This window comes from Rhea pennata, chromosome 4, assembly GCF_028389875.1.
Source record: "Rhea pennata isolate bPtePen1 chromosome 4, bPtePen1.pri, whole genome shotgun sequence".
Lineage (NCBI taxonomy): Eukaryota > Metazoa > Chordata > Aves > Rheiformes > Rheidae > Rhea > Rhea pennata.
Window position 1 is genome coordinate 82021971 of NC_084666.1, and position 24796 is coordinate 82046766.

The following is a 24796-nucleotide window of genomic DNA, read 5'->3' on the forward strand; positions in this document are numbered from 1 at the left end:
TCTTCAACTTGTTTCTTCTACTTCTCAATAAAAGGTACAGATAAAAAGTAATTTTACAGATAGACAACTGATTATCAGGAACTGACAAGCACCTTTTACAGAAGAATCATCTTTCAATTCTACTGTCCATCTGATTGCTAAAAACTACATTCATTCATCTGGAAAAAATGACTGAGACCAAGTTTAACAGCTTTCAAGATAACCATACTCACCACTTGCCATAAAGAAGTATGCTTGAACCTGAAAAAGTTACTATCCCAGATAAAAAGCCGAGAAAGCTTTTGCTAGCAAAAGTCTGAAAAAAGAGGCTACCAGAAAAGCTTTGTTAAAGAAAATTTCCCTTTTATTATAGCACAACAACCTAGGAAATAACATTACCAACAATTATACCAGAGAGTTAAAGTTTAGCCAATATACTAATATTTATGACATATGGAACTTATTCACTCAATGCTCATGATCGTTTCAACCCTATAGAACTATATACATACCAAAGTAAAACTGTATCCAACAGTATGCTATGACACTAACATAACTAACTTACCTTTTCACTTTGTATTGAAGTCTCCTTTCTGTTTCTAACAACAGGAGTTGAGCAACGTGTTGTACTCGGAGAGTTTATTGTAAAATCACTACCACAATCTATAAAGAAAAAAAAATGTTAAGTTCAAGATACCTGGAATTGTACAGGTTTTGAGTTCGTTTCTACAAGTCACCAAGACTTGTTAAATTCAAATAAATCCAAATAAGAAAAAAAATCAGCTATTCAGGAAAAACATTTCCTCCCAGGATTGCTGAAACACAGTTTTAAGGGGTTGGGAGGGAAGCGCTGTTAAAGACTGTGATGCTTTCAATGTGATGAAAAAATTGAACCATTTACCTTTTTATTTTTATATATTTTATTTCAATTTATTTACAACTGCATTTGATAAAGAAAAGCTTTTTTTTTTTTTAATTCTTAAATTTAATTGGCAAATTAAGCACAATCTCAAATAAAAGCTTACTTTCAAAGCAATCTTGTATGATTTTCAGTATGTTCTGACCCGGCCGTACATCGATCTGTTTCCTAGAAAGAAAAAAGATATTTTCAATAAACAATACTAAATATTCCTATTTACCCAGGCAATATAAGAGCATCTGCAGCAAACATCAAAGTTGTTATTTAATATTTTACACTATTATTTCCATTAGTCCCAAATTCAACAGCTTTCACTTACCTTTTCCATAGATAAATGCATGCATAGAACACATCTAAATCAGCACAGCAGGAGAAAAAGCCCCTCTGTCACTGAATATGATGGGAACGAAGAAGTAATTTCTACATAACAAAATATACAACATTTGGAACAGCCCTCAGGTAACACAACTTTGGGCTGAACAGCAATTCTGGCTTTTTAAATATAAATGAAATAAATCAAGTAGCATTGTCTGCACAATGTTCCAACCCCAGCAGACACAGAAATAAAGTTTGTAGGCAGCATGTATCTCCTCACCAAGAGCCTTCCTTCTCTTCTCTCACTACCGCTCTACCAGGTATTGTAAGCTTCTATGATACCTTTGACAGCAACAGCTGGCTTGAGGTTTCAAATTTACTGTAAGCAAGTATTAAACCAGCTCAAAAGGTTAAGGTTGCTATTTCTTATCTCCTCTAAGGGAAATGAAAAATGGCAGAAGAGATCCATGAGCCATACTATTTTGATGAAAGCAATAATATAAAAAGCCACAGATCATTTCTTCCATATGATAATTGTGTGTCTTCTAAAACAGATAATTTGGAAGATTTTTTTTCCTCAGTAAACTCATGAAATAAAATGGATTCCAGTAACACAAAGCATACTGACTTCTGACATTCCTTTAGAAAAGACTACAGCACAACAAACACTCGACCTTCAACATTTACCAGAAAGGGCCAAACAGCACAAGTAGGAACTCTGCATGCACTTCATTTTTCTACCTCCTGAAAGGAAAAACGTTTGCATGGACTACCATTTCAATACTCCACTAGCCTACCTAGGGGTAGCTTCAGTATCTCTATGCCACAGTCTATCCCTTTAACAGAGCAATACAAAGGAACAGTAATCAAATGAAATGAAAGAGTCTAGAAAGGATAAATAAATAAATACATATATATATATAAAATTATTTAATTATGTAATGTGTGTGTAAAAGCACAATGAATTTACACTAAATATATATGCACAATGAATTTATACTAAATATATATGCACATACACACATCTATATATTTTTAAATGTAAATTATTTAAATTATGTAAATAAGGGACCCTATCCTACAGATAATCTATTGCTATTCATCGCGTTAGTTAGACTTGAACAGTGTTCTTTGCCATGGAATTGCTGCCATCTGTTCTCCACTCTTTGCTACAAATGAAACAGTAGTAACACCTTTGTGCCCAAGAGGTCTAAAAGGAATGCATGCACTGAGGTAAGAAAGCTTCAGAAGCATATTAAATACTATTTTTTCCAACCATTGATCAAAAGGATGTACAAAATGGAGAACTCCAAGCTTCAGTAAGTGTATTCTCTCCTCCAGCACAATTTGCTCCTCTCACCTCTAAGAAATACAAAAAATTTGGAAACCATAGTATAAACAATTTTAAAAGATACACTTCTGTAATTTTGACATTAAGTTCACAGAAATAAACTGACATAACTTTTCCAAACAACATTGCCTAAAATTAGAATTTTAAAGATAAATGTATATTACCCTCCTCCATGGCAGAATCTTGCTCTGTAGTCTTTTTTAAAATGATTCTGTGAAGAAAGAAAAATCAGTTTTTACCAAGCATGTTGCCACTTGATGAAAAAGCAAACAAAAAACAACTTCCTTTTCCTCATATAAACAAATCTTGAGGATTCTTGATTCACCATAAACTAGCAAGCATTACTACAACCCTACTAATCTTAGAATCTTGCAGTTCTCAGAGATGTGCCCACTACCCCTCCCCATAACTGCCAGGAATTCAGCTTTCCTTAAGAATCACCGAGCACATGTTGTATTTAACTGCAAGACATACATGAGAAAAACCATATAGAATCTAAAGGATTAGTTAACTTTTCTAACTATTACCATTATAGAAATACATATCTTAATAAAGAAAGGGAATCAATGACCACAAAGAAAGCTATAACATAAACTTACAACCCATCTACTACTCTGTGGAAGTTGCTCTCAGGGAGATTCTTATCCTGTATTTATCACAAGCAAGACAATGCTGACAGGCAGTTATAGCATTAGAGCTGTTCCACAGCAAAACTGCCACCTTGCTAAGCTCCCAGTACTTGTTCATCATCATCACGCCCCAAGAATAATCAAAGTTATTTGAATACCATGAGTTTAGTCATCTGTTATCACAACCTGAGCATTAGCAATTCATATGATAGCTTATTACAAGCATAACTCTCTATGCCAGCAAATTTAATAAAGTCTTCTGAGATGAAACAGGTAAATGCTGTAGAGAATAAAAACAGGAAGGAAAGGTAAGATAAAGAAAATTCTGTAGACTGTGTGACTATAAAATGTTCTTTAAAAATTCTAATGTTTAATTTAAAGTTATGACCTCTTCCAATCTGCTGCTCCTGGAGTAAGGGTGCAGTATGAAGATCATGTAGTCCCAATGCAAACTCTTCTTAATTATTTTACCATACTGAAACCATTTCCTATCTTTCCTGATTAAAAGTGATGGCTTCAGCCAAGACTCCTTTGAGATACTTTGGTGGATATTACTTCTGGCAACAAAAAAACGACCGAAAAGGTCATTTTATTCTAAAAAAAGGACTTCATTCCACTGTAGATTTTCAACTTAACCTTAAAACTGCAGGATGAAATTCCACATCACTCAGTGAATTGACGCACTAATAACACAAAACATCGTCACTTCACAAGATGTACAAAAACTGTATTCTACAGTTAGCCAGTCACTCAAGCTTGAAACTCTTCATCTCACAAGCAAAGTATAGTCAACTGGCAAGCAACCTTTCATGTATTAAAAAAAAAAGAAAGAAAAAAAAAAGAAAAAAGAAACATTCCTTAAAGGAACCTAGAAGAGCTTTTTGCAATTTATTGGTGATTATGCTAATGCTCCACTGCACTCAAGGAGTTTTTAAAGTGTTATCCCCTATCTCTGACAGCGGTCTGTAGGGGGAAGCTGGGCCTCTATCAACTCTAGGTAAGAACTGTTGATTCCTCATAGCGCCGCCCGCCCAGCAGCGCGCTGACGAGACGGGGGGGAAGGGGAGGAGGACGCGCCCCGACCGTTAGCCAAGGTTACGGCCGCCCGCGCTTCCCGCGCGACCAGGCTCGCGCCCTCTCACCAACGCTTCTGCCATCCCAGGCCGCTGCCGCCGCTGCCACAACGAGGACTACTGGCCTTGCGGCGCGACCGCCAGCTCAAGCCGTCTCTCCTTCTTCTCCTTCTTCCCCTCCCTCCCCCCTACCCGCCCCGTTTCTTCTTTCTCCCGCTGCTTTCAAACCTCGGGGGCGGCTTTCCCGCTGCGCGCGCGCGCGCAGGACAACGGCACCGCCCTCCTACCTCCCGGCCCCATTCATTGGTCGGTGCCGGCCGCGCGCCGGCGAGGGCGGTTTCTTTGGGCGCGCGAGCGCCTCCACCTCCGCCTCCCCACAACGCCTGGCTGGCAGTTGCTGCGCGTGCGCACCCCGTCCTGTTCACCTCCTCGGTGGGGGCGGTGGCTTTACCTGAGGTCGCAGTTGCTTTTATTCTCCTGTTCTCCCAGGAAGACGTTGGTACACTGCGGTGTCCTTAACGCGCAGAATGGGGCGAGATTGTTCGGAGGACCTGCGGAGTGGAGGACCTGGTGCCCGTTCATCCCTGTCTCTCCCCCAGACCAAGATCCTGGAAGTCACTAGATGTTTTTTTTCCCTCTTCCTGGATAGCACAAGGACCAAATTCAGAAAAGTTCAAATAATCAGGTTTCTAAACGCTCCAAATGCTCACCACGAAGTTTTGATTTTTTTAAACCTTATCAAAGAACTTACAAGGAAGGACCTGTTGCTAAAAGTGGTTGAGAGCGCATGCTGCTACAATAGCCAGCCCAAAATATATTTTAAAAATACTTTTTCCTTTTTTTTTTTTTTTTTTTTTTTTTAGAATGCCCCCCTCCCCAGGACTGAGTTCACCCATTTCAGTGTGCACAGTTGTTTTCAGCATTGCCGTGCACAAATGCCAGTACGTATCTTCATAAGCTCTTCTGCAACAATTCAGTAGTGAAATCAGGTTCGGTCATTTCAATGAAATTAAAAGAGAACACATGTGAAATTCTGCAGTCTGAAATGTCTACAAAACCTGAAGTCATCGACCTGTCCACAGCAATATTTAGAGATAACATGGAGAATTGTCCTTTCACCTATGCAATTACACCGCTCTTTTCTGCTAGGACTGGCAAGCAGCTGTGTGATCCATCACGGATCACCTTCCAGGCTAACTATGCACTCATCTTACAGGTATGTGCTGCTGAGAAACAACAACTGAAAAAAAAAACATGTTCAACAACAAACAATCCACTGAAATTTGTCATGTTCACTTTGTCTCTCATACCAAAAAGCACCAAAATACCAGCTCTTATCATCGCTTCTCTTTCTGAATGCTATAGGAAAGGCCAGAAACAAAGTAAAATCTAACTGTTCTGTAACAGGGGCAGAAATTTCAGCCCATATTTCAGAAGCGCCAGTGATTCACTCCTGAACTACAATTTCCCTTTACCATTTTTTGAAAGGCTTTGGTGTATCAGTTCTTTCACAATGGAAGCCTTTCCCTTCTGCATGCACGTTAGAAATTTGACTGTCAGTAATAAACAGTGCTAGGTAGGCTTATTTCCAATATTAGTTTTGCGGTCCTGTAATCCTCCTAAATGTCTTGTTTCCTAAAGGAATTTCAACCTGTCTTAGTGTTAAAAAACACATTCACACAGAAAATTGTAAATAATACTATGGAAGCAGTTAAGAGTACAAACAGTCTCCCTAGCTGGTAGGTAGCTTACATAACCCTTGTGGGACCCAAGTCCAAGGCTTTAAGTTATAGTAAGCAAGCTTTTCTGCTGCTACATCTGACTGAAACTGGCCATGGTAACGATGCAGTTTCATACCAGCTGGCTCATTATTTGGTTGTTCCTCTTCGAGCAAACCGAGGAACAAACTCCAAGACACTTTGCTGAAAAAAGATCCTTTAACTCCATTCAGTGTGGTTCCTCCTGTGATTGTGTGTTAAGTAAAGAATCTGCAGCACATACTGACCTAAAAGTAAGTACGGACAGAGACTTCCTCTTTAAGCTGTTGTGTGTTTTTTTTTTTTTTTTTTTGTTTTTTTTTTTTTTGTTTTTTTTTTTTACCTCTCACCAGAGTGAGTTCTTCTCCAGCTGAGGCTGACACAAGGCAGAGCAGAACAGGAGGGGAGGGGGAACCCTATCTGATATCCAGAGGACACCGAGAAGCATTATGCAGGAGCCTGAGAAAATTCCTAAACCAGCTCCCCGGCGGATCTTCCATGAGCGACAGAGGGTCACTGGTCTGCCTTTGTATTTCCAAGGTTATCTGTCGATTCGGCGTTCAGGATGCCAGGTAAGGTGCATAGTCCCTGTAACTAGATAGGTTTAAACATTTTTTGCAAAAATCTGTCACCATGAGCTAAAAACTAGGGGGAGAAATACTTCCCAGTGCTGACCAAGACACATAGTTGCACTGAAATAAAGATACCTAATTTAGTTTCTTTCAGTTATTTCTGTTCATGCTTCTTGAAAAAGAACTGAAGTATGTAATGTAACCATCAATATCTCCAGGATCCTGTTATTATTTACTACTACCTATTGAAATGCAGACTGAGTGTGACTGATCTCATGGTTAACACCATGGTGAAAGGTTAATGCAATATTTTTAATAACAAGCGCAAAATTTGACACGGTAATATTGTTCTGATGCATCCTAAATTTACATATGCATCCTGAGATATCCAGCAACACACCCCTTGAAGTATACATGAGGTATTCTACATCTATTTTCTCTCGTTGTTACAGGCCAATCATTTAGCATATGCGGACTAACTAGGAAAAATAGTACCTTGATTTTTTGACATGCGATAACCATTTAAGACTCAAATCGGTAAATGCCTTCATACTTTCCTGTGTGCTCCAGTAGCATGTATTTTCAGAACATGTCCTTAATCAAGCTGATTGCCTTTGTTAGCACTTGACAACAGTGATCCCTGCACTTAGGGTTACAAAATAGTCTTTGCCCTAACCCTACCTACACTCTCATCTCTGTAGACATAGAAGCACAAACAGTAGAGAAAATACAACATAGTCAAAAGATGAAAATAGCACAGTGGTTCACAAACACCAGAATAAACAAGCACCACAAAAAACAGGAACTCAAAAGAAAAAGAAAAAAAACTATTTGTCTTGCTGTTAAATTGTCTGTAGCCCTCAAAATTATCCTAAGCATTGCTTTGATATATCTGGTATGAGAATACCTGCATGTTTAGTAAAGCTCCCTCTCACATTGCTTTACTTATATATACTTCTATGTAAAAACTTTTTTCCTGAAAAATACTCCTTCTGAAATGCAATAATTACCATAATGGAATAACAAACAATATCAGGCCAGAGCAGTAACACACAGCCAGTCTAGGGAGTCTTATGTGGGGCTGAAGAGGTGTACTACCACCTGGTCTACAGACTGGACACCAGGAGAAAAGAACGTATTTATTAACTAGAGCTAACTTCTAAAAAGAAAAATATACTGTGTTACTATCAGCTGCTTCCAGTCTTCTGGCTCCTTTTTTGAAAAAAAGGAAAGGACTCTGTGTATGCATTACTTTTACAAATACTACTTTATTTTAAATATCCACAGATGTGTCTTTAAGCAGTAGCCAGTTTCAAAATCACATGGTGCTGAGTTACAAGTACTACTTCCTCCTATGGTAATTGTTCTGCTGCCTTCTCCCTGTGATACAGGTAGACTGCACACAGGGGTGTAAGGAGCACTTACAGCTCTGAAACACCAACAAATGTTCCTGGGCAAATACTACTGCATTTCCATAGAGCACAGTGCCCAATTTATAAGGTGCGATTCAAAAATTTCCCATGGCATCCAGCATACCTCTCTCAGCCAAGCACTACTCCGCAGCAAGCTTTTACAGGCTTCATTAACTTGCTAGGGGCAGATGCTAAATGCTACAGAGATTGGGGCCCAGAGGCTAAATGCTAAAGAGAACATTACACTAGTAATTTGACAGAAGCCACCAGAAAAACTAGTTAGGAATTAGCAGTGTAGGGAGCAAGAATCACCTGCAGGATGCTCTAGGAAAAATATTTCGTTCACTGTAATTCATGTGACCTTGCAAACTTGAAGACTTACTTCTTTTCTCTATTTCTTTGAAAATCTCCAACTTTGTACCAAAATAAACCCCAAATCAAAAAAAAAAAAAAAAAAAAAAAAAAAAGGTAAGTAAACTGAAAACTAAAACAGAACATCTGTTTTATAGGTTTGCATTCCCAATTCACAGTCCCATAACAGATATACTTTTCAGCGACACAAGAAAAAGAGAAAAACATTTCCCATTATTCAGGACATGATTGTATCAGGGAACATTTGTAACAGTCAGACAATCATATTTACTATGGCATGCTGTTGATTTACAAACACCATCACGTGTAATTTAAAGACAAAGTACATAAAATATCTCTTCAAGTGCAAGAAATCCAATTAATAGGTCAGACAACTGTCAAGCTTTACAAGAAAGGCATGGTCCTATCTCTAAAGCAAATAAAATAGCATGATTAAAATTAAATGCAAGTAAGCAGTTCAAGGGAACAATGCTTAGAAGACTGGCATCTTTAAACATGTTTATCATCTGCTATTTCCCACTTTCTAGAGAATGATGTGCTGAGAACAACAAGGAAACAGTTTGCTTTTTTTTAACTAGCTGTCTTAAGCAGGATCAGGATCTTGCTTTTTCTGCTTTTCAACTTAAAAATTAAGTGAATATCCAACTCACTTTTGTATTTGTCTGAAGTATGGAGTGTTACTTTTATGCCAGTGAGAGTTTTAAATGGTATTTAAAATATATTTTTCTTTCATTACTTACCACTTCTAAATTGACAAATGTTAAAAATCTTCAGGGCTGGTTAATGGTAACCACAAGAGAATGTGTTTCTCAGTGCTACTCAAAAGGAGTTTTTATTAGCAGGCACTGAAGCTGAGTAAAGGGATATGGTTTACTCATTGTTTAAATCAACATTATAATGATCTAGATCAACAAATGACAGGAAAGTGTTCCTTTTCCATGGCAGATTAGGACACTCTAAAACAAGGCCAGGATCCCATATATCTTTCTAGCTATCAATAAATTACTTAATAAACATTTTTTCCTTACATTGCTCGCAAAACAAATACATTCTCACTCTTTAATGCTCTTTAAAGCATTGATACAAAGCAAATGATGACAGAGTTTTTAATCAGTCATTTCACTTTAAGCATTTAGTGGGAACTGAAAAGATTCTCTTGGCAAACTGACATTTCCTTCTTTCAGCAGGAATTTAAAATGTATTGGACAGAACTCAGAGGAACTGTGCTCTTCTTTTATGATGATAAGAAAGCCCCAACAGTGAGTAACATGCTATCTTTATGACTATGCATTTGATGAATTGCATCTGTTATTTTAATCAAGTAATCCTTTAGTACTCCAGACACTTCACTGCATTCCTTTTCTCTCTCATCTGCATAGCCAAGCAAATAGTATCTAACATTGTAATAGAAAGGCTGAGATTAAAATAATAAAGAATGAAACAAGTAGTAGCATATTAATTTGTCTCATCAAAACAAAAAGGAAGGTTCTTTGGCATCTGAACTACAAATGTATCCACAGCGTTCCACAATGTTATTGAGTGCTCTTTCCTCTCCTTTGCAGAAGAGTATAATACATCTTGATGTGTAATATGACATTTCTTTATGCAGGTGAGGAAAAAGTGCTCGGTATTATCACAAAGAACTGTGGCTGAGGCTTTAGTTAGAATCACAAAGCAAATACTCAGGTGGGTCTTGTGGGTTTATCATGTCTGTGATTATGAAAACCAGGATGTGAAAAATCCATCCTATGTTCACAAGTAAGATGATGGGCTCTGAGCTGACCGTTATCTCTCAGAAGCAAAATCTTAGCATTACAATAGACAGTTCTATAGAAAGGTCACTTCAGCACTCAACAGTGGTCAAATCCGCAAAGAAAACGTTAGGATGTTTTATTGACAAAAGAACAGAGTATAAGACAGAAAAAAGATCATTAGGCCACAGTAAAAGCCCATGTTCCACCTACACTTTGAATATAGCAGACAGTTCTGACCCCTTCATCTCAAAAACCGGGACAGTAGACCTGGAAGAGGTTCAGAGCAGGGCAACAAAGTGGCAAGGAACAGCTCCTGCAAGGAATGACTGAGCAGTCTGGGACTGAAAAGAGAGGAGCTTATGGAGTACAGGAGAGAAAAGCAATTTGATGGGAGCATCCAAAACTGTTAGGAAAGGAGCGAAAGAGATCTTCAGTGCTTCTTTCCAGTGCAAGAACTAGGGGCCATCAAATGAAGTAATGAGCTGAAAGAGGTCGTTCTTCACACATGCCTAGGCAACTGCTTCCTACAGTATGGAGGTGCTAGCACTTCCTATGGATCCTAGGGGAGATTGGACAAGTCCTTGGGAGGGTGCTCCCACAAACGTACTGCAACCACTTGAAAAAAAATCCCCTGAGAGAGCAGGGGAATGGAAGAGTATGAGGGCACAGGTTTTACATGCCTGTTTTATTCTTATTTTCCTCAAGTGACCACCCCAACTGCTGTTACAGGAAGAGTATTGAGCGATGTGGACCACTGGTCTGAACAGATAGAGCTGTTTTGTTCTCTTTTGCCTTACACGGGCTTGTAAGTGCCTATGCTCTTGTTTGAGAGGCAAAGAGTCCCTGTAGCTCATATGGAGAGGCAGTAAAACAGTGCCATTGAAATGAGTCCAGCTTCTAGGCTGTTAGATGCATTTCCCTTGTGCCACTTCTGGTGACAGGCACCAAAGAGATCATGCCCTTATTTTGTGCATGAGGTAAAAGCCTTCCTGCTAACAGGAAAGCTTTGGTATGTGCTCAGAGTGGAGACAGGTGGCCTGTGTACCCGGAAGGTACGTTGCTGGTGAAAAGAGTTTTTGTGAGCAGAAATAACGGGCTGAGCTTTGGCATGCATGTCAGTGAAACTTAATCAAAACTCCAGAAAAGAAAGTCTCAACATATTTTCTGCTGAACAAACTTCTTTGGAGAACAGCTAGATTTTTGGTGAATGTTACACCTTGTGCTATTTCTCTTTTTTTCCTCCTTAGTACTCACAGAAATTAGATATATCAGCTTTGATCTCAGTAACTAATATTTATCCGAATGAAAATGGCTTTGCGCAGTTCATCCTGATGCTGTCGAATGAGGAACTAGAACTGAAGGTAAAAAAGGGAAAACTACGATTTGTAAACCACGCAATGGTTTAGCATATCTCTCACAGAGCTCCATTTTGGTGTAGGGTCTGTAGCTGTCTTTGTAGCCTCTAAGTGTGCAGCCTGCAGACAGACAGCACCTCAAAGGCAGTCAAAGAGAGAGGAAGAGCAGAGGGAACTAATATCAGGGAAATTTCCCCTGTAGGCATTAGAAACTTTCTTGGGAGTATTTGGAAATATAAAGCAAAGAATTGAACAAGAAAATATATGAGAGAAACCAGAAAGTTTCACACTGACATGTCTGTAGCCCAGGTCACCTGTAAAACAAAGGTTAGCCTTTGGGTGTAACCACATCCCCATGCAAAAGCTGTAGAGGTTACAGTGCTCACAGACTGCCTATAAAGTTTTATCCTCAAGCACCATCTATCACTTTAGCTTTTTCTCCTATTTGGATCCATATAACCTATTACTTTTACTCCAACAGAGCCCACTCTTTCTTACCTTCCCACCTCTGAAATTGGAGTATTGGGGAAGTGTCATATTTCAGGGTATGAAGTAGCTTGGTATGGTACTTCTAAAGGGATAAGGGTTATGTGAGGCTCCCAGATGAAAATGCAGTACATTTTTGCTGCAGAATCATTCTTACACTGTCATTTTATGTTCTCTCAGGCAGAGGACTGTGAATTTGGGAAAGAATGGAAGGGTTTTATTCTCACTGTAACAAAGGTAGGGAACAGCTTTATGTCTCGCTTTATGTCAAAAGTGTCTATAAGAGGCTTTTGTCTTCTTGCATGCCACAAGTTGGCTTCCATAGCCATGAAGCCTTGCTGCTAAGGTGTTTGCACACACTAAATTTTTGGGTTGGTTATAACCACACCTATTTTTTTCCTGAGGAGAACAAAATTCAGGGTGATTTTACCCTAGATCATCTGCCATGGTATCTAATTAGATGCAGATCCCAATCCACTGTTTGCTATCTAGTAAGAAAAGACTTCTACGAAGTGTCTGTCCTCTACAGCTTTGGACAAAGGAAGCAAGCTGAGAGACAAATTCTCTTGTTCCTTACCCCATAAACATAGAAACGGCCAAACTATATCCCTGAGAGAATCCATCAGTCCTGTAGTTACTGAGAAAAAAAAAAAGGTTTGCATTTCCCACAAGTCTTCACATGGCACTTTTGAAGCGACTGAACTGATCTGCTGATTCCCTATTATTCTGAACACTAGCACTCCCTCAGGGCTCCTTTTATTGGTCCCACAGGCAAAAGTCACAGCGTTTTGCCAGCTGTAAGTGTTTTAAAATGAAAAAAAAATCTCATGTTAGCGCTGGATTTGCTTCTTTGCCTCAGTCTCTTTAAATAGCTAAACAATTTTTCTCCTCTTTCATAATGTGTATAGAGTCTAAAGTCTCATCTACACATTAAAAAATATAATCACTAATAATTACTATGGAATAACCATTCCATAATAGTTTCATATAAGCTCACTCTTATGCAACACCTTGTTTGCTAAATGCACTTTGAAAACAGCGAGACTCTCACTGATAACAACCAGTGGGAAAGTAAATGAAGTTTGTTTAGAACTGACTTTACACTGACTTAGCTGAATCACTTAAAAGGTCAGGTTAGTTATATTATGTTTACATGGCCTTTTGCAGTAAAGCAACACCGAAATATTATTGTAAATTCTCACTCCTGTGAGAATCAGTGCACATCCCTGCACCTTGGTAAGTCAGGCCACAGATACACTTATCTCACTATTCTGATACAGAGGTGCAGTATCTCATTCAAAGATGACCCAGACGTTCCAGATTATCACACCTGCTTAAACTAACCACTAAGAAAGTCTTCTGCCTGGCAACTACACTTAAAAATTAGTTGTGATAGCCCCGGAAACAATCGCTCACTATGTTTGTCCATGCTTTCATTTCCTTTTCAACTTTGGCATTCATTTTCAGTTATCAGTTCCACTGGATGAGTCATTATCACCTGGTCAATTTATGAGAATGCATGAAGTATTAGAGAAAGAAAGGAAAAGAAGGATGATGCTTAATGACAGTTCAAGTGCATCCTTGAATGAAGAAAGCCCTCCCAGCAGGAACTACAGCAGTACATCGACCACTATGCCAATGTAAGCTCCGAACTATACCAATCCCAGCCTGACTAGAAAGCCTTCCCTTCCTCTTTCAAAATATTATTTTCCTACAGAGTTTAAACATTCAACTGTTGTACAAGGGTTGCTTGATAGTCAATGAGCAAAATCTACCTTTAAATCTGCCTTTGTGGAGATTTACTGAAGAGAAGATTATTGCTGCAGGTTTTCTGCAATGCCTTTTTGTTTTGAAAACATTAAGAGTGTAGCATAATGCTCTTCTGGAAGAAAATACTGCTTTTTTTTTGAGAAATTTAACTTAAGTTCTGGTTACTAATCTCACATTCTTTGCAACGCTCCAGAAACCATCATATCTGAACGGAGGTGCCATTTTCTCTTGGAGAAAACCAGAGTACTGCTGTCCTGAATTATATTTTTATAATAGCCTTGTTCACGAAAAGTCTTTCAGATGTCCTGCCTACCTTGGACAAGCCTAGCATTCTTAGGATGCATTAACCTGGTAGACCACATCAGTCTTTGTACAGCTCAGAATGACAGGGCCTTGCTAGCATGTATTTGTGCTGTTCCTCTCCTCTCTTCTACATAGATGTTTCCATGCAGTGTCTCGACAAGAAGCGATAGAGATGTTGGAAAAGAACCCTTCCTGCGGGAATTTGGTCTTGCGGCCTGGCAGCAACAGTAAGAACTACGCAATCACAGTTCGACAACTGATAGAGTAGGTTGATTCCACAGTATATTAACCCAGTCTTAACTATCATGTATTGTATTAGAAGCTGAATTGGTAATATCCAGAGATGATATGTGAAGCATATACCCTGGCTTCTGTCTGTTTTGAGAAAGGCAATCTGAAGCAGCAGGAATGGGCCTGAGACTCACTTCATAGAATGTTAAGGTTGGAAGGGACCTCTGGAGATCATCTAGTCCAACCCTCAGCATAGCCCCGTATGGGAATTGAACCCATGACTTCGGCATTAGCAGCACCATGCTCTAACCAGCTGAGCTAAATTGCACTTGTTAGTCCTTTACCCCTCTAAAGCCAATTAAACTAAACAGAAAAGCAATAAAGAAACCAAAAGAAAAAAAATCAAATGCTGATTTCCCTGTCTGCTGTCCAGCTGTGAAAGCTTACTGAGTTTAAGAATTCATCGCAAAGAACAGGTGCAAGAATGAAACAAACCATATCCCTTAGCAAAATAAACAAATAAACCAGAAGAGACAAGTGTTTTCAAACAGTAACTTAGTCTAAAACACACTATGTTTCCGCTGAATTAGCACAGTTTAGCTTTTGCAGAGCTTCAAAATAGAGGCATCTGAGAGCCAGGGAATGACATCTGCAATTCTCAACATTCCTAAACTAGAGCAAGGACAGGAAAAAACAAACCCTGCCCCACACCTTCAGTAGGCCCCGGGGATATTAGAAAGCACATCCACTGCTCCTGTGAAGGAGTTCACAATGACAGGAACTGTGTATCAAAAGGCATTTAATTTCTGGCAGAATAACTACTTTCCTTTTATTTCCTTTCAGTGCCCCATTCATAAAGCACTACAGAGTAATAACCAAAGAAGCAAGTTTTGTCATTGAATTGGAAAGACAGGTAAGTGATCAGTTCCCTTATTACAGATTCTTAAGCAGGTGTACGGAAAATTACTTAACAGAAAATTAGAAAAACTGGAGTAAATTTCTATCTATAAGTTGTGATAGTCAAAGTAAAGTATGTAGAGAGATTTTGCCTCTTGCTAGTCCAACTAATCTGATCATAAAGAACTTCACTCCGAGAACAGAAGACCTAGACAAGTAGAACAAAACCACATCAACCTTTTTATCTCCCTTTCTACCAAAAATAGAATCACCTTACCCTCAAGACTGCTTGAAAATGGCTTCAGTTCTTTCAACTCTAACTTTAGTAATAAGCCAGCAAACTAAGGTCCTACCTAGAGGCACAAATACAAAGTGCACTTAATGTAATTTTGAGAAATAAAATCAGCTTGGCTGAAGCACTACAAAGGCTGTAAAGACCTTTTTAGTTTAAAACAGTTTTCTTCCACTTTTCCTAAGGCTCATTGTTTAATTAATGGCCTGAGAAGTGTCCTATTAGTTAGAAAAAGCATATGCTTTCTTCTCTGCTGTTGCAGCAGCTGCTGGAACAGCAGGAGCAGGCTTCAAAGGAGTCACTGAAGAGCAGCCAGGTGCATACAGTTAAACCTCTTGGTTAGTTTATGAATTTGATGGAAGGGAAGGAATTGTATATTTAGGAGTCAAAATGTTACTATAAGAAGCAAATATTACTATCCTAGACCTCGCTGCATTTAAATTCTGGATGTAAATCCAGGGTACATTGTTTGAGAAACATCATTAGGAATCACAGCCTGCCAGCAGCTTTTTGAAAATGTATTCTCCCTGTAGCCCACATAGGATGTTTTCTTTTGAGTGTGCAGTGTTTTGTTTTTTTTTCCCCCGCATTAAACAGGTCACACTGATGAGCCTTCACGATGTCATCAATTACTTTGTGACCCAGACCCGAGGGAACCTGAAACCGTTTGTCATGCCTGCGTATGACAACATGCTGCAGTCCAAAGGTGAGCCAGCTGCTGGAGGCACACACACAAACTGTCTCACTGCAACACAGAGACAGAAGCAGTATGTGCAGAGACCCTGCACTAAAGCTAAATGCGAGGTTTTTCCCAGGCTGTTCTGGCATGATACATGGGCCAGAACAGCTCTGTTAGCCTTAAAGCAAGAAGGCAATGCTGCTTCTCCCAGAGATATTTCTGAGATTCGGAGAGTGCACGACACAAGTAGTTCTCATAGCAGGGAAATATATACCCGAATAACACCAGTTCCTACAGAAGACTAATTCCTATAGAAGACTTAAAAAACTAAAGAAAATAGTTGGGGGGGGAGGGAAGAGGGTAGAGAGGATGCACTGCTTTTGTAAAATGTGGTGGAAAATAGTGTATTGAAATAGGAAGACAGCATTTGCAGGTCACAGTGCAATAGAACTTTTCACATGACATCCTCATACCTTGTCTACTTACTTATAAACAGGATCAGCACTGTTGATGATATCCCACAGGGACAGCAGGAATGCCTCACATTCTCTAAGGCTTTAAGCACTGCCTGAGAAGCAGGAAAAAAATCAGGTCTGGATATCTAGGGTCTCCTAGTACTCTGCCAGGTCACACATCTGTTATGGGATCTGAACAGTTAGGCACTGGGGCATAAAACTGAGAAAAGGTATAAATCTAAGCAAACTGAAAGCTCTCCTGCCACAGCTATACATTCCCACTCCTTCCACCCACTCTGCCAGTAGGTGTGTTCATCTCACCCTGCCAGAACCTAATGTTGGGAACTAAACCAACATTTAACCCAGCAAAAATAAGTAAGCATCCCTGTTGGCTTAGCTCTCTGAACTACCCTTCTGTGGGCTGAGGCAGGCCCCAGTCACTGCAGAGGAAGGGCAAGACTGCACAGCTGGTCATGGGGGAAGGCAGCAGGAGTGCAACAGCCCTGCCCCAGATCATACTGAGCAGTTGTGGAACCACCCCAAGCCTCAGACACAGCATCCAACTTCTCAGAAATGGGGGATCAAGCCCCCTAAAGCAAGTGGCTTAAGTGATCAGCAGTAGGATTTGACTTCAATATTTTTAGCCTCTAAGTTCTGCCAGGCAGCTGGACTGAATATCACACTTACAGGATGGGGTACCTATTACTCAGCCACACTCCTTTGTAATTAATGGAGATGATTACTTCCAGAGCCTGGCTTTGTTTTAGACACCTCCTGTAGCACAAGATAACTTGTCCATTCCTCTCCCCTGACAGCAGTGGGGCAGCAAGCATGTGGCTCAGCTGAAAACAGCTATGCTCTAGGCGCTAAAGTAGCTAGCAGTTTCACTGCACACACAAGATTTGTTCTAGGTAGATGTACTCTTATTTGCAGACCAACAGTGATCATGATGCACCTTTGATATCAGCTGGGAAATACAAATAAATTAAGAGGTGTTTCAAAGATTGTGAAAGTCACTCAAGGCTTGGAAAAGTTAGTTTAGAGGAATATCCATGTGCTTCTAAAGAGTAAGTAACAAGTGACAAAATAAAGTATACCCGCTGTATCTTTAAGAGTACAATGTAACAGAAGGTGTACACTACTGTTACAAGTATAAAAGTATTTGCATTTAGATTTTTATACATTAGAGAAAAAAAGTTTTAACTCAAACTCCTATTGCTTTGTCATCAGCAAATTCACAGAACAAAACCTTTATCCCTACTCAGCCCCTAGACTCTTCGGGGAACAGTTTTATATAAGGTGAAATATTAAGACTAGGTTCTTCTTTCTCCATGCAGGTATGCCTACCTCAGAACAGGTGCCGAGAGAGATCAAACAAGAAACTATTCACAGTCCAGAAGAAAGACCACTCCTGGCCCCTGTTGCTAACCAAATACTACCACAGAGTCAGGGATGTACTGCCCCGCATCAAGAGTATACAAAGGAATAAAGGGTAAGGAAAAAGCAGCTTTTGTTCCCTTTTTATGCTGAAAGTTATTTGGGGGAATTTTTGAAGGTTAAGGGCTACATGTACCAAGTCCTCTCCACTCATTTTAAGCTCTTTTTGTTATCAACATCATAAATATCATCAGGCCCTGTTTCCAACAGTCTCCTTCATTGCAACCTGAAGGACTGGTGTAAAATTCAGGATTCTTTTTCCTCCTCCCTTGCTTTTCATCTCTGCTCCCAGTTTAATATGGTGCTGCACTGTGTTGTTATACTGAGTCCACATTCTCTTGTAAACAGAGACAGAAACTGGAGAAGGGCAAGTTCTCTGTGGCAAGGTGCAACTTTCTGAGCAGGGCCTGACAGTTTGTAGCCATAATTCTAATTCAGGGTCTTCTGCCACTACTTCGAAATAACAGACACTATTCCACAGCTAGATGCAAGCCAGATTGGAGCTTTTTCTTCTAAAAACCTAGCATATACATAATATTCTAAGGTTTTCTAAAGAGCATAGGAAACATTTACAGTCCATGATGTGACAGTGACCCCACTATGTTAGACAGAGCAGGCAACTGCAAACCTTTGATACTACAAGCACAGCACAGGGCAGGACTCAGGACTGCAGCTTGTTGCTATCTAGCTGCACAGCCTAGCAGCTCAGATACTTTAACTGTCTTCTGCTAATGTGCCTCCACAGGACATTAGGCAAGCCCAGAACAGAAAAGAAAATACAGCAAAACAATCTCAGCAAACACAAAGAAACATGTGGGTTTAGCATCCAACTCAGTACAGACTTAGTGAGAGTGGTCTGTTGGTGCTATTACTGTGCATGCTGCAGTGGAAAATGGAAAGTACAAGCTCTAGCTAGGAAGTTCTGGTGGCTGCAACACATCTTGGAGGGCATCTTCTCATTCTCTTTTTCCCTCCTTTTTCTCCAGAGTTTCACAGAAGAGAAATGAAGAAAAGAATGAGACAGAGGCAAGAGAGGCTGGAAAAGGCATGAATCAACCACAAGTACTGCAAGCAGGGACTCCCAGCAAGCCCTTGAGAAACAGAAAGCTACTTGGGGAGGTGGAAAGAAAGAAGTACCCAGCCTTGTTTTAGCCTTCGAAATCTCTTTAGTCCAATCCAAAAAAACCCAAGACTTTTAAACTGGTGGAATGAACTGAAAGCACTTTTATTCAAATCATTTTAGATCTGTACAATGAAATTCATAGCCACAATTCCAGGACTATTTTGAACCTTGGCAGCTTTTTTTGAAAGCAGGAAGGGGGTGAAGGATAGGGGGAAAAGAAAGAAAAAGTTCAGTTTCAGCTCCTACAGAAATCTGTGGAAGAGAATTTCCAGAACACCTCCCAGCCTGTAAGCAGCTTGGGTGGTTGTAAAGTGGGGAGATATGACTGGGTACAGAAGCCTTCATGAAGCATTTACAGATCAGTATTGCCTCCATGCTACTCACAAACAAAGGAGACCCCACTAGAGCAGTCTATTGAGAAACAGTGCTTCACAGGGGAGAAAGCAGCAACTCATTAAGTTTGCAGGCTGCTAATTGCTTAAAATCAGAATGCTACCTAGAAAACAGGCACCCAGTCTTTTTCATTTAAGCTGCTACCTTATGATGAATGTTCACGTTTCCAACCGATTTAAGCAACCACAAGCCCCTAAGTCGTGGTAACACCCATCTGGGAGCAAAGTCCACACTGCCAAGATGTCATCCTCACCCTGCTGGACAGCTGCACTTGTGTAAAGCACCAGTGATTTCTGTGGCTTTCCAAAGAGCAGCTCTGTCATTTCCAGCTTTCAACTTCATCTCATGTAAGAGTTTCCCTACAGTTACAACCATCATCATTAATGAAAAAGATAAAGGATTTCACTTTATACTGTGAATTTTCATATATTTTTGTTGAGCAATGATTTCCCCCTGCCCACAGCATTAGAATTTTCTTTTCATGAAAATATTTAAGATGACTTTGTGAGGATGCTGCTGCTCCACATGGACTAGATTAGAGTCACAGCTTTTTCTTAACATGAAACTGAAATTTGTACACTGCCATGAGAAGTGGAAACTTAATACTTCTTTATGATACCTTGCCTTCACTATGTAAAGTGATCCATTTGCTAACAGGATAGTTTTTCCAGTGTGATCATTAATGCTGTAATCTATGATAACTTGAACCCTGAGCCTTAAGTATTCTGCAGAATAGACAGAAGCCCACACCCCCACACTAGTGGTTTCATCAACCACAGAGAAGATACCGAAAGACACTTTTACAAAAATAATCTCGCAGAAGCTATCTGGTCAGAATGTATAACCCTTTAGATAAAAGTTTAGATTGCTGCACTATTCTGCAGCACAGTCCAGTTTCCAGCATTACTAAACAGTAGATAACTAACAGAGAAAGATCAACCTTCTGGCATACAGAGGCGACATCAAGCCATTTGCATTTGTCTGAAATCCGTTTCCTCTTTCATCAAACTGGCCTACAGCTGCACTGTTTCCAAAGATAAAGGCACAAACTTCTCTAAAGCCTTGACTTATGTTTGATATCAGTCCGACATACATATCAAAACTCTGCCTAGCTCAAACCTGCTAAGAGAGCCCCATCATTCCTTCAGGATGCGAGATGCCATGATGAGGTGACAGGGAGAGCTCCTGCATTTGCGGATGCCCAGCTAGTTCCAGAAATTTTCTATGTATTCATTATTCTTGAATAACACTTTTTTTCTTCACCAAATAAATGCACAAACATTTGGAAAGGAGGTAAAAAGATAAAAACTTATACTTTTTACTCACTAGATGTGTGAAGTCTTAAATCCACCTGAACTACCAGGCTTTATCTGCCAACAGTCTTCTTAACAGCAGCATAATAAAACATAGACTCCCCACCACTCTTAAGACAACATGGAGACTAGCCATGATAAGCACTTGAGCTGGCAGCAAAATGCCTTGTGTTTTATATGCATGACCATTCCTATAACTATTAAGAGCTGTGAGAAAATAAGGAAAATGGAAAGCTAGTGTGAGTAGATGCTGTAAGAAAGCAGTGAAGATTTTGACTGCTGGTATTAAACTTGATCTCCACAAATCAACTACTCTTGCAAAGAACAACATTTTGAAGGAGAACTGCTTGAAGTGTTCTGGCAGAAGGCAATTCTTCGCTGCGGCAGGGAGATGGCCAGCTCTAGTTGCGGCCCAGGGGACATAACATCAAGCAATCCTTGACATGCACAAGCTTTCCTTACAAAGCTCAAGAACAGTTCTCATGTTCTGGGTAGTGCGAGAAGCTTCTGCCCTGCTAAAACTGGTAGGAACAGTACTGGAGATCTGACAAATCAGCATCCCCTGCCCAAAGTTCACTTGCCCAGTTTAAGCAAGTCCTTTGACTGTATTCCCACCAAACAACGACTCAGACTTCTGGTAGGAAGCAGCACTAGATTGAGAAACTGGCTGTATTAGATAAATTTCCACTGACTCACCTCACTCCATTCTGCACAATCTCTAACAGGAATACGTTCACCCTCTGTATCAGCAATTCAGAAATTTTTGAAACACAAAAAACAATTTTAATCAGCCACTTGGTGCACACAGTTCTTTCATATAAAGTCCTCTTTAGGTTGCTTGTAAAGTTTTACCCAGGTTAACCTACAATCAGAAAATTTTAAGGGTCTGCTAAGGAATATTGAGAGCCTTTGTGAATTTTCAGGTTGTCCATCATTGTTTGCTTAACTGAGCAGAAGCCATCTGTAGAACAGAAATCCATTCAACAGATAGGCTCAGTAAAAGCAATACAGAGATACAGCCGTATTTGTTAATTCTGGCCCTGACACCTGCCGAGCTTCATTTGGAATTTCTGGCAAGATATCACAAAGCTGTATGTGTTCGCATTAATAACACCATTCCAAAAATTAGGCCTGAAAACTAACTTTAAATCGTAAGGGCAATCAGATGGCATTCCAGTAAACTACTGAGGCTAATATAATTTTTATATGCTACCTACTTTTAACGTATAAGCGTGATGTTAACACCATACTGACGTAGCAGAGTGTCCTTGCCTCCAGTTTTGACAGATAATATTGCTTTTGATTTTCCCTAAATAAGTGATCCTTATCACTAATTAGTGATTTCAGTTAGATTCTAGATTCTAATACTTCCACAGGGAAATATTCTTCAGTTGTTATTTAGAAGCAGAAACTTACTGTCTGCTTGTGCCCTCTTGAAAGGTAGTCTACTCTAAAAGTAGCTATCTTTTCTCCTACCTCAAAGAGTTTCTCTACAGTAAGTTCTTAAAAAATTAAATAAGTTAGTTTACAAAGCAGTATTATTATAAAGTTATATCTATAAACTATACTGACTGTAAAACTATATACACCTTCCAGGAAGATACACTGCACATAAGACTAATTCCCAAATATTGGAATAATTGTGTCGATTCCAGCTTTTCAGTTCCATACCTTTTAGTGTCCAAGTCCCTAGCCTAATGGCTGTTGTTCCTGACTACAACTCACTGAGAAGGAAAGGGGGAGGCAGAAATATTGACCAATAATGTTAATTAAATGTAAATAAATTATACTCAATGATAATTGATTCTAAGAAGACAATAGCTTTTGCAACAGCTGTATGAAAATACTGTGCATTCACTATTTCCAAAGCTTAAAAAAACAAAAGCTTTTCCAATTCAGTAGGTTTTTTATTCTAATCTCATTTCACTCTATCATCATCAGGAAAAAAAAAGAAAAAAAAAGAAAAAAAAAAGAACTATTGGCTCAACTATCCAGTGTTTAAATGATAGAGAAAGTAAGGTGTTGTCACAGATGCTTCTGCATTGTACCTCTTCCTCACCACAGCAGCAAAGCTAGTCCCTAATTATTTCCAAATAAACAGATTCTTCAGTTAGCTAGCCAAGCTACTGGTTGAAGGTGACTAAAAAAAATTTTTTTTTTTAAATCAGTGTTCTGTGTAACTCAGACTGGCACTGTGGACAGAGGTACAGCAGAAGCATTCACTATAGGAAAGTGGTACAAAGAGGAGCAGCTGAGGACACAACGTTTGCTATGACAAACCTTCATGGCCATTTGCCCTTCCTCCTTTCAACGTCATCCCTCACTACAGTGCTTTTCATTTGGTGAGAGTAGAAAGGCTCAACCATGCCAAACATTTTCTCATTCTTGGAGACAAAGGTTTTATCATGAAAGTGTTGGCTCAGCTCTCCGCTAGGGTTCCACTCTCCCCTATTGCAGTATTCCCCAAAGAACAGTCTTAGTGTCCATAACGATCAACTGCAGCTCTCTTGGCTTCAGGGGAGCTAGGACAATTTACACCTGTTTGAGATTTGTCCCCTTATGTTTCCATTATAAGACTGACATAAGATAGCTGCTCTAAGATACAGCATTACTAAGAGTGCAAAAGAAAGTGCCAACATAATGAAACAGTTCATCTGCTTTCATGTGGGATTTTAGACATTTGGATAGATTATTCCTCGTGTGTAGATAGCAAGGCTGAAATTCTACTTTTAGAAGGAAATAACATAGGATATGGATTTGAGATGTTCTCAGAGCACCAGGAATCTCATAAAACTAGTTTCCCCAATTTTTACACTCTTCTCTAAGCAACACTTAACTTGCACACACGAATAATTTATAAGATTCACTGTTCTTCTTACTTTCTTCAGCTCCCCATAAATTAATACAAATCTTGTCTTTATCATAAGGACTGTACTGGACATTCCATTTCATGGAGTGACCAATCTTCCTTTTGAGGAAACAGGCATGAAGAAAACAGGAGCAGATGAAACATAAATCCAGTTTGTCTTCAGTGCAAGCCACTGATTTTCACTGTTTGTTTTAATTAAGGCTTCACCAAAAAGAAATATATAGTACCAATTTTAATAGCTGAAAATTAGCACACTCCCTTCAAAACAAATGGTCCTGGAGTGACTTTTGCATCTCTGTCATCAATTGTCTTCCTGAACAAAGTAGTATCTCACTGGTGGCCCTGGCAAGTCTTCATCTCCATCAGTCTCTGGAGCAAATGATACTGTCAAATCCACATACTTTTTATCAGCTGATGGTTTCACAAGCTTTTGCATCCTATAAGGAAATGAAGAACAGTTCGTTAAGATATCAGAAAGAAGAGTCATGGTGGGAAATCCACACTAGACTAAGATGAATTCCTAGCAATGAAGTCTAACATTCTAGAAACCAGATTAAAAGAGGAGAATGAAACTCTCCTGTTACTATAGTAACAACTTGTGTGTCTGTAAGTGAGGTACTGTAAGTGGACTTCTACTTTTCTAGCCAGATTTCTCAGCCTGTTACTGAGCTATTACATTGCTGACTAACAAGCGCTAAGTACAAAAGAAAAGATAAAATGGCCACATTAGGATTCCTCACCTGCATGATTTTTCTTTGGTATCCTAATAAGGAACAAAGCAAAATCAGCTTCTGCTGCAGGATTTTGGTCGGCAGGTATGATCTACCCTGTCTACCAGCAACGGCTGTTTTTAATACCTCTTTTCCACAGAGTATAATTAGAAGGTTTGGGGGATGCAGTCATTAAATTCTAGTCCTTAGAAGACACCTTAGAGAAAGATTTCCCTTCTAGGCATGCCTTAGTGCTCAGGACAAAAAGCTGCTCTCCTGGAAGTAACTTGCTCCCTTGCAAACACAAAGTACTGTCCTCTTCTCAGAGGAGATACTGAGGTCATATCCAT

At 39.5% G+C, this 24796-nt stretch overlaps 3 protein-coding genes across 9 annotated transcripts in view; 1 reads left to right on the forward strand and 2 right to left on the reverse strand.

Moving 5' to 3' along the window:
- CENPC (centromere protein C) overlaps nt 1-4440 on the reverse strand; it is a 31301-nt gene extending 26861 nt beyond the window's left edge. For 3 of the 4 annotated variants that reach the window (XM_062575203.1, XM_062575201.1, XM_062575200.1), the window contains exons 1-4: nt 3582-3640; nt 2729-2775; nt 1005-1066; nt 545-642 (exon numbers count right to left, since the gene is read on the reverse strand). In XM_062575203.1, coding sequence (XP_062431187.1) covers nt 545-642; nt 1005-1066; nt 2729-2775; nt 3582-3629 — 255 coding nt within the window. In that variant the 5' untranslated portion in view covers nt 3630-3640. Of the gene's footprint in view, nt 1-544; nt 643-1004; nt 1067-2728; nt 2776-3581; nt 3641-4335 lie in introns of those variants that run through there. The other variant, XM_062575202.1, reaches the window with a different exon arrangement.
- Nucleotides 4441-6472: 2032 nt separating this feature from the next.
- On the forward strand, nt 6473-18090 carry STAP1 (signal transducing adaptor family member 1). Its single transcript, XM_062575005.1, has 9 exons — nt 6473-6595; nt 9567-9638; nt 11381-11494; nt 12155-12211; nt 13442-13614; nt 14183-14311; nt 15122-15191; nt 16065-16173; nt 17939-18090. The coding sequence occupies exons 1-9, from the start codon at nt 6473-6475 to the stop codon at nt 18088-18090; spliced, it is 999 nt and encodes a 332-aa protein (XP_062430989.1).
- A 1172-nt stretch (nt 18091-19262) lies between these two features.
- The window catches only part of UBA6 (ubiquitin like modifier activating enzyme 6), a 37250-nt gene continuing 31716 nt past the window's right edge, over nt 19263-24796 (reverse strand). For all 4 annotated transcript variants that reach the window (XM_062574429.1, XM_062574428.1, XM_062574427.1 and 1 more), the window contains one exon: nt 19263-24173. In XM_062574429.1, the coding sequence (XP_062430413.1) occupies nt 24038-24173 (136 nt within the window). In that variant the 3' untranslated portion in view covers nt 19263-24037. The remainder of the gene's footprint in view (nt 24174-24796) is intronic.